The following is a 10,293-nucleotide window of genomic DNA, read 5'->3' as shown; positions in this document are numbered from 1 at the left end:
CTTCTTTCTAGCTAGTTTTAACTAAACTAATTAAGAAGTCGACCTATTCGATGAAAACCACCCAACATAATTGTTTTGGCTCGTACGCATGGGGGGAGTTCATACGCGTGCTTGTCTTCTTTATTCAAAATAAGGATCGATGATATTGCTAGCTATAGGAGATATGACAAGTGTAAATATATACAACGGTTTGAAAGACATTTAAGGTGATTCTCATCAAACCAATCCTCTTAATTAGTTGAATGTGTACAAATGTGTGTGATCTGTTGTTAATTCATTTTTGTTTGCATGTGTTCTAAAGATGTACTAAATTCATATTTGATGGGGCTTTCCGACTTCATTACTACATATAACAACTTGTTTTTAAAAAATGCTAACGCTCCTCCACACAATTAAGTAAACATATATACCTGCACACATTCACAACTGATCACTAGTATTTGAGCGCAAAGTAGTAGTAATTAATTGCGATTGTGATACGCCAAATTTGAATGTTGGTATTGGTAAGCGGGTGAATAAACTTGGAGGCCGGCGGCGGGTGTATGCATGCCTCGAAAAACTCTTGTTCATCGAATGTACGTACTACTCCACTAAATGGACACACATTCCTACGGTTTAATTCCACCGATCCGACGATTCCGACGCTTGGGAGGGAGTGATCCGTCCGCTCGAGTCGAGAGCTTCCATTGAATGCCCGGCCCGCTAATTCATAGTAACTGTCTCTGTCTCTGTCTCTCTCCCCGTAAAAAAAAAGGGTAAACCCGCCGTTCCGTATTTTTTCACACGCAACGCAACTTCACTCTAGATTCCACCATACCATGCAACCAACCACATCAACGGCCATCCGCTCATACTCAAACCGGGGACCACTCTAAATCATCATCCCAATGCTCCTCTCTGGGACCATCTACGCTTTTATTCTTATTTTCACTTGAATTTGAATAGAATTATATTTTATACTTATGAAACACTTTAAAGCATAATTTAAATTAAAATTTAACCAATTTTTTATTATTATATCGTAGTTGCAAATTCAAGAAACAAAAAGTAATATAATTGGGGGGTGTTTCTGCTACATGTTTTCACGAATTTTTAGGCAGATAATTCCCCTCTCATACATCAACTATGTTAAGAAAAAAAAATTGACAAGAACTTCGTTTTTATTGATGTGCATTATTGATTGTGTATAAATCATAACCCTAGCATGCCTTTATATAGGCTACATGGCTTCTTGACAAAGAAACTAGCCAACTAAGAAAACATGAATTCTAAAGAAACCTAAACCAGCTAGGAAATATAACTAATAAATATAACTAATAGAACCTACAAAATACTCTTGATAAAACAATATTTTCTAATATTATGTTAACAAACTAAAATAATATTTAGCGGAAATAACTTAACTATTGTAATTGGCTTCATAGCTTGTAGTCAAATAATATAACGGAAACACAATAGTAACGATTTGGGCTTCTACTCATTAAAAGAAATTTTGAGTAAATATTATTTCATTCATCCCAATTTTTTTATTCAATTTTAGAATTTCAATTTTTCAAGACACGTAAAAATTAAACTTTGAAGAAATCAACTTCTCAACATTTAAGCTACAATTTTTCTTGGAAGTTACTTTATTTTCTCAAAAAGGAAAGCAAAAAATCAATTAATTCAAAAAAAAAAAAAAAGTGTAGTACTTACTATATTCAAGTGAAAGGATTTTCACACTCCCCATTTTACAATTCACACTCTCATTTTTATCTTTATCTGCATGAATTTACAAAATTATTTTGGAATATGTGAAGAGTGTATTAAAGCAACCAACATAGTAAATTCATGTGATTTTTTTTTTGATCCGCAATTCATGTGGTTAAAAACAAAAGACAAAGAGAGTGTGGATTTTTGTAAAAAAGAGGCGAAAATCACTTCCCCATATTCAAATCTAAAATGAACAGATAATGGAACAAAAGTAATACACTGGAGTATTATTTTTTGATCGGAGGGAGAACTTGATATTGTAATCTTGAGTAGAGTGAGTTTTGACTCTGGAGGAAGTTTTTAGTTTGTTGTAAAATTTTGGGGAAAAAAGATAGGAGTGCAATTTTGTTCCCCCTGTTAAAAGAAGGTGAACATAGGTCTCATACTTACAATATATTAATTCACACCATTTTAACCAATATGAAGGAATATAATATTCACTCTCTTAAGTCGAATATTATTTAATACTTTCGGAGTATATGAAAAAAGTACTCCATCCTCTTCCACATGTTCACATAACATATGAAATCCACACAAGAAACACATATGGGATCCACATGTTATGTGATAGGAAAGAGTATATTAATTATATATTCTGAAAGTATTGAATAATTACTCTTTTTATACGGGGTGATCAAAACTCAACTCAAAAAACAGGGAGGGGTGCAGGTCAATGTGGGTCCACATCTCTAAAATCTGCTTACGTGGAATATAATCACACCACGTAAGACAAAAGGACCGTGTCGGGAAGCCATTGCAGAAGACAGCTTCTCCAAACGCCGTTTCCTCTTTCGTCTGCATACAACAACTCAGAAAACAACATTATGCTAGAGAGAGAGAGAGAACATACTGTAGTAGTACATACTTTTGCAGCTATCGCTTTCTCAAAACAAACATCTCTCAGAGTGTGTCTCGGAGAGAAAAAGAGAAAGAGATAGAGTACGTTTTGAGTGAACCAACCAAGACCAACCTGTATTGCTTTATCCACTTTCGCTTTATTAATTTTTCACTCTCCACAATCCTCACCACCACTCCCTCTTCCAAATCAGACCCAACAACACGCAAATTACAAGCCTACATTGCCTCTACAATCTCAATTACCATTCGGAAATCACTACAGTTACTGACACATGGGGAGTGTCTCCTCCGAAGACGCCTCCGATGAGCCTTGCGGAAGCTACAGCTTGAGTGCGGATGTGAGCGAGTCGGAGAGTGAGTGCAGCTTCTCGCGTCGCCCCTTCGCTACTGGAGGAGGTGCGTCCAGTTCGATCCCCTCCTCTCCGCTAAAGACCGCAAATTTCACTTTTCCGGCCACTGCGCAGCCGCCGGCGTTCACGTTCCCGCTGGTTTCCGGTAAAGATGTGTTGGTTTCGGACGAGAAGCCAGAGAAACGTGAAGCCGATTTGTCCGGTTAGACTTACATTTCGCCAGTTTTGTTGTTGTATGTAATTTGTAACATTTGTTAATTTGTGACCTTAAATTGATGTTATTACATGAGCCAATTAAGTTGTTGTTTGATCTTCAGCGAGTGACTAGGTTTTTACGGTCCTCAACTTTACAACTAATGCCTGCGAGCGTATGCGTTTATTGACATCTATCTACCTAAATCTAAGTTTAAAGTACTTTGCTTATGGTCGTGTCACTCGTGTGTATTTGCTGTTCCGGTCAGTACATTTCACATATCAGTGTTAAGTTTTTGTTACCTTGAACTTACCAAAACTACTGGTATATGGGCTAATTAAATTGCTGTTCCAGCTTCGGTGTATGATACATTTGACTATGGGCGTGTGAAGTATGGATGCCAGGATTGTATATGTGATTTTGTACACTAAATTTGTAAGCCATAAGTTATTTTGCGAATTGCGGTGTATGCATTTGCTGATTTCCTCATTATGTTCATGAATTTTCAGAATATGAGATGATGAAGGAGAGATTTGCTAAGCTTTTACTAGGGGAAGACATGTCCGGAGGGGGTAAAGGAGTATGTACTGCACTTGCAATCTCAAATGCGATCACAAACCTTTCTGGTTCGTTCAAATCTACTGTCTACTTTGTGTAACGTTTGTTTGTTTAGATGTATCATGTTCACTGAAATGTGTTTTCTTTCTTGTTCGTCGTTTTGTTTGTTGTTGCAATGTAGCCACTGTGTTTGGGGAGCTATGGAGGTTGGAGCCATTGGCCTCACAGAAGAAGGCAATGTGGTGCAGAGAGATGAAATGGCTGTTATGTGTTAGTGATTATATAGTAGAACTTGTACCGTCAAGACAACAATTCCCTGATGGACGCATTTATGAAGTCATGGCCACGCGACCAAGGTCTGATTTATACATGAATCTCCCTGCACTCAAGAAAATTGACGCTATGCTAATAGGTATGCTAGATGGGTTTCAAGAGACAGAGTTTTGGTACGTTGATGGGGGCGCACTTGAGCCTTATGCCGAGGTGTATCCATCTCCTACATCTAGTGGGAGGCCTTCAATTAGGCAGGAAGAGAAGTGGTGGCTCCCGTGTCCAAAAGTCCCTCCAAAGGGGTTATCAGAGGAAGCAAGGAAGAGGTTGCTGCGGTGCAGGGACTGCACCGGCCAGATATTGAAGGCAGCTATGGCAATCAATACTAGTGTGCTCGCTGAAATGGAGATTCCAAGTGCCTATTTGGAGACCTTACCCAAGGTATGGTTTCAGTTTTTTGCCTGTTTAATGCTCAAGTATTTACTTGCTATACTGGATTCTGTCTCCATATGGATATGATTGACTTTGTTTTTTCTTTTTTGATCCTCTACTTTGTTTGTTGGCAAAACTTACTTTTGTGGCGTGATAATTACTTTTTCCTCTATCTTACTACTAGGAAAAGTTAAGTAATTGCGACACCTGTGCTGTGATACACATCTCTAGTGATTCATCCAGCAACGTGTCAACTATATTGGAAACGACCTTGAGTAACATGGACTAAACCGCATGGTTTTTACATGGGTTTTCAATTGGAGTCCGGTGTTGGCATGAAATGGATGATTCATCCAGCAACGTGTCAACTATATTGGAAACGACCTTGGACTAAACCGCATAGTTTTTACATGGGTTTTCAATTGGAGTCCAGTGTTGGCATGAAATGGAACAAGCATTCACAAAGTAAAAATTAGAAAAGGATGGTTATTAGACTTCTATATAGAAATTAGATCTTGTTTAGTTAGATTTTATATCTATGAATTGAATTTAGATTTTGGCGTCTTGACTATTTTGCTCACAAGTCTAAAAATTATTCTTGGAAGTAATAATTATATGTTGACAGAGGCATCAGCACGGGGGATTTAATTCTTGAAATGTTTCTTCTGTCTCTTTGTTATTCAATTGCCAATCCAGACTGGAAAAGCTTGTGTAGGCGATGACATATATCGCTACATAACTGCTGAGCAGTTCTCTCCGGAATGTATACTTGGTCGCCTGGACCTGTCATCTGAATATCACGCGCTTGAAGTGGCAGACAGGATTGAGGCAGCTATTCATGTGGGGAAGCAGAAAGACCAGAGAAAACATAAAAATCACCTGAAAGCCAAGCGTTCATCATGGGGAGGCAAGGTCAAGCGGCTTGTTGCTGATGGCGACAAACATCTTATACTAGCACAACGAGCAATGACCCTATTACGTAGCCTTAGAGTTCGTTTTCCTAGCCTCCCACAGACTGCTTTGGATATGAGCAAAATTCAATACAACAAGGTGTTTTTCTAACTATTCTCTTGATCTTGTGACTAATGAATAAATTACCTATTATTCAACACTTCAGATTCTTCATCACAGAGTTACCACATATAGCTAGTTTGTTACTTGTAATCAAGGACGAAGCTAGGATTTTACCTGAATGATGGCGAACATGTATATTCAAAAAGATAAAAAGATGGTGACTTCAGAAAAACTTCAAAATAGCATACTAAAAATTATAATGAATGATGTTTTCGTGTGCACTTATCACAGCCCGTTGACATTGCTTGACGCGCTGTGTTTTTCTTTCATTGGTTTGCTCTTACGTTTCTTTCCTTTTGTGTTGATGTAACACCTTAATACAAACAGAGCTTGCATAAAAGACAGTTTGAAGTTTGATTTTCTTAATTCAGACCTCATGTTTCAGAATATTTCACTTGTCCCATTAAATTTGGCTTTGACTATTTTTGGGCCTCTTTTATTACAACGAAATGTGGAGGACTAAAGACTTTCAATATAACCAACAACAAAAAAAACTAGTGGTGGTGGTCCTATGTAATTTGGGGATAATGTTTTTGATTTAATACAAGGATAGCATTTTTGAAAATCATTGCGGTGGCGACCGCTGCCATTTGTCTCCCTGGTTCTATCCTTGCTTCTAATTATTTAAGATTTGATGGACCTGGATTGAGGAACTATAGCAGAGTTCTATATGCCCGTTGGTGGACTTTGTACAGTACTTAAAAGCAATTGCAGAAGAAGCAACGACCATTTTCATCTTTCAATGAAGCCACTACCATTTACTTGTTTAAATGTGTGATTGGACTTTATAGTAGTCCCACAGGATAAAGAACCCAGCTTCTCTCCAAAAAAATCTCTGCAGTTGAATCTCGCCCTTTCATCTTGACAATCAATGATTTTGATTTGTTAAAGTATCATGCCAGTAGGAATAATGTCTTACTGGTAACATGTTATTGGCAAATTTGGACCATAAAAACGCTTTGGGACGGTTGCAACCCACAATTGGACTGCAAACAAGCCATGTCCTAGGATCACACACGTGGGATCAATCTTGTTTACTGCAATTATGACTTCCTCTATGCTCATATGGTAGTCAATTACTTAATGTTGTTTTATTGGCCACTTTCGTTTCATAAACGCTACAATTGTTTTGTTTCACGGTACCATGACACATCCGTATATCATTATAACACTTGGAATGACATATCTGTGTTACGTTGCAGTGATCAGTCAATCGTTAACTGAGGATAGTCCTGTTGGGACCATTTCAGGATCAGGACCATTCTTATTGCCTTGTTTATTTTTGTTGCAGGATGTTGGACAATCAATTCTTGAAAGCTATTCAAGGGTAATGGAGTGCTTGGCCTTCAATGTAATGGCAAGGATTGACGATGTTCTTTACGTAGATGATTCTACAAAACTATGTGTTGCAGCAGAATCAATGTCCCTACGCAGCCGGGGAGGTTTGGGTGGTCTTCCTATCCAAAAACGCATGTCACCCAGTCCCTTCTCCATCCAGCACACCCCTTATTCATCACCATATGCGACACCAACTTTATGTTCTTCCCCTCCCGGAGTTCGAAGCCCAGGTAAGGCAACACAATATTCAGAAAAGAATGGTCTTAAGCGGCACCATTGCCAGAAGTTTGAAATACCAAAGCCCGCTGACTTGGACAAACTGTGGTCATATGCTGGGAACCTTGGTTCCAGAAGAGCTTATGGGGATGCTCCTGAGCGTGATTAAGTAGTTCATTCACCAATGTGACATTTGGGATGCTACGTTGGTATAGTAGGGCTGGCATGGTTAAACTGTGGTGGATCAAATTTGGGTTACCTCATTTTTTATCCTTGTAAGCTAATGAGGCTCAATTTTAGGTGGTTTAACGCTGTCTTGCTCTGCGTATGAAAAATAAAACTTTGCTTTCTCTGGGTGTAGCAAAATCACCCTGTCTGTACGTATTGCTAAGGACGACAATCTTGTTAGATTTCAGAAATCAAGCGATGCAAGAAACTTACCGATGACAAACATTTTCTCACTAAAACAGTTTGTCATACCATTTTGGTCATACTCCTCTAACTAGAATGATTGCTTCTATATAGTTCGAACTTCCCCGTATAATGCATTCCTCTTTCCCAGCGACAAAAGCATTTTCCCGCAACATATGGCTTGTTAGGTTGACCCCAGAAAAATAGCAAGTGGTAGATCGTGTGTTTCCCTCCAGTATTGTTGTGTATCTGCGAAAAATATACCCAGGTTAGCTAGGAAGTACTGTCAGCTAGAAACAAACGAACTTGGGGTCCCCGTAGTGTCCTAAGTTGTGGGCCCTCTAGAGTTTACATTTGTGATCAGAAATGTTTATTTTTTCAGGCATGTTGAACATAACATGTGTACGACAAATCATATAGATCGGACATTAGTAGACAAGAGACACATTTATCTGATATTTTATTCTCTAAATCATATTATCCATCCATTTTTGTAAAATAAATGGTATCCGACCATATTGCTACCAATATCCAATTAATTTAATTTAAATTTTGCATGAATGATCGACTCAATATTCTTGACAGAATGAACAATTTTGATAACCGATATAGATTATGGAAAGCCCACAACTGGAGGCACTACGGGTTGTAGTGCTTTGGGGCACTACGGGATCCCAAATCCATAACTTTTTGGTTTCGATCTTTTTCAGAATATTTTGACAATAAAATAAGGCTTTTTTGAACCTGCATTTTATATGCAACTAATGACTGATCTTATACTTGTATGGAAGTTGTGAAATTTTTTCAGTTGGTCCAATCTTGTGATGACAAAATTAAAGTTAATTTCCCTTTCGAAACTCATAGACGTTGCTTTGTGGTTTCAGTTATAGAGTTATGTTCTTGGATTGTCTTGCCATCATGATATTTCTAACAATATGTTTCATTAGTGCTTGTGAATCAGGTAATCTTGTTTTCCCTCTTCTTTACTCAGTTTGGCTGAGTTGCATTACTGTGTGGTTGTGGTTTGTTGAGAGAAATGTCAACATTTTAAACTTGCTGTGGCAGCAGTAAAGCAGTCGGGGTTTGTAGTAGCTGCGGTGGTATTTAGTACTAGTAGCCTGAGTAGCAGCGATACCTGTGGAGTGGAATTTCCAGCTGTTCTCATGAAACTTGAGGTGGCTTTGCTAGGGTTATTGTTCTGTTACCATGTATGTTTGCTGTTCCTCGGAGCATTGGCATGGAGATTGTTAAATGTCTGTCTTTCAGCACTAAATAATCATATTCAAGTACAGTGCGTAAATTGGGGTTTGTTGCCTCCATTTATTAGTTGGGTAGAGAACGAAATTTGTGTATGTTTCAATTTAGGGGATCCAATTCCGATGTGGTGGTTCATGGAATTTTAGAGGGTATCCGGTCTTGTCTATGCTCTCGGAAGGCAGTTAAGTCTTCTAGTGAGTCCGTAGAGGATTCAAGAAGTTTGGAGCCTTCCCCCTAGTTTCATTCGTAATTGGTGACATGTAGCTGCTGCCAGCTGCTCCTGTTTGTTTTGGTTCTGTAAGTGTTGATTCTGGTACTTTGTCTCCTTTGGCCATGTTTTTTGGCTTTGCGTCTGCATCGTTGGGGATTACAAGGCTATTTCCTTGTTCTCTTTTTTTGGTAGGTTATAATTTACGCCTTCCCAAAAAAGGATTCCGAGTTTTTCCAGGTAAAATTATGCAAGTGAAAAGATTTCTCAGTTTTAGTCCACTTTGAAGATGCAGCTGCCGTGAGTGGAATAGAGAGACATTAAAACACTCAGACGTGCGAGAAGTAATACTAGGACCACAAACACTTGCATACCCACACTCACATGTTGTGTGGGAGCCACACAATCAGTCCCACGTACTAGAGTGTGTTGTGGTTCGCACACAGTATGCGAGTGTGTGTGCAAGTGTTTATGTATGTGTTCGTGATTCTAGAATTTTTGCAAGTGTGGGTCTCTGTAAAATGTATGTGGCTGTGGCTGTGGCTGTGGAAGGGTTCACAACTTGTTTGATGGTTGTTGCTTGGGGCCAGAGGGGTTGCAAATTCTGGGCTTCTTGGAGTTTTTTTTTTCCTCTGATTTTGCTACTCTCTTTTTTGTTAACGTCACTCCCCTGCAAGTGTATTTTTGCACCCCTGTAAGTGTATTTTTGGTGCAAAAATACACTTGCAGGGGAGTGACGTTAAAAAAAAAAAAAGTGGCAAAATCATTTCAAAAATACACTTACAGGAGAGTGACCGGTGACGTTAACAAAAAAAAAAGAAGTGGCAAAATCATTTCCCCTTTCTTTTCTTAAACAAGTACTAAATGGCCGATGAATATATCCAGTTCAGCGTGCAGAGGCAAAAGTACATCAAATCCTCCTTGGCCGCTCCTTTTTCCTTATTGTTGCCTAGTTAAAATGCCAGTTCATTGAATCCCTCCCATAACTTAAGTATTATTTTTATTTTACAAAGATTTTTATATACAATATAAATCTTATTCGATAGATTTCACTTAGTTTTATTAAGCAAAATTTTTAAAATCATAAAATAAAATATTACTTCCTTTGTCTTAGTTTGTTTGTCCAATTTCGACATACGCATCTTTCAAAAATTGTTTATATCTCACAATCTATAATGTTTTACATAATTTCAAAAATACCATCTTTTAGACCTAATTGAGAGTTATCAAACAAAATCCATATTGCATATAAAAAATATTATAAATTAAAACATATAGACAATTTTATAGGAAGTCCCAAATAATGAAAAGGAACAAACAAATCGGGACGGATGAAATATATATTACTACATGAAATATAAATAATTCTTTTGAAA

At 37.9% G+C, this 10,293-nt stretch overlaps 1 protein-coding gene across 1 annotated transcript; it reads left to right on the top strand.

Annotated features, from left to right (window-relative positions):
- Window positions 1-2,510: 2,510 nt before the first annotated feature.
- LOC131308332 (rop guanine nucleotide exchange factor 1) lies at window positions 2,511-7,492 on the top strand. Its single transcript, XM_058335247.1, has 5 exons — window positions 2,511-3,162; window positions 3,663-3,779; window positions 3,893-4,422; window positions 5,110-5,463; window positions 6,779-7,492. Exons 1-5 carry the CDS (start codon window positions 2,883-2,885, stop codon window positions 7,208-7,210), a joined length of 1,713 nt encoding a protein of 570 aa, XP_058191230.1. The 5' UTR covers window positions 2,511-2,882; the 3' UTR covers window positions 7,211-7,492.
- The last annotated feature ends 2,801 nt before the right edge of the window (window positions 7,493-10,293 follow it).

The sequence above is a fragment of the Rhododendron vialii genome, chromosome 11a (assembly GCF_030253575.1).
Source record: "Rhododendron vialii isolate Sample 1 chromosome 11a, ASM3025357v1".
NCBI classification, from domain to species: Eukaryota; Viridiplantae; Streptophyta; class Magnoliopsida; order Ericales; family Ericaceae; genus Rhododendron; species Rhododendron vialii.
The sequence above is the reverse complement of the archived record's forward strand: the minus strand, read 5'-3'. Positions and strand labels throughout refer to the sequence as shown.

Excerpts from the sequence above, each read along its gene's own strand:
- LOC131308332 (XM_058335247.1), top strand. The coding sequence starts at position 2,883 with ATGGGGAGTGTCTCCTCCGAAGACGCCTCCGATGAGCCTTGCGGAAGC. Across the intron at positions 3,163-3,662 it reads ACGTGAAGCCGATTTGTCCG|AATATGAGATGATGAAGGAG; the intron begins GTTAGACTTACA and ends ATGAATTTTCAG. Across the intron at positions 4,423-5,109 it reads ATTTGGAGACCTTACCCAAG|ACTGGAAAAGCTTGTGTAGG; the intron begins GTATGGTTTCAG and ends TTGCCAATCCAG.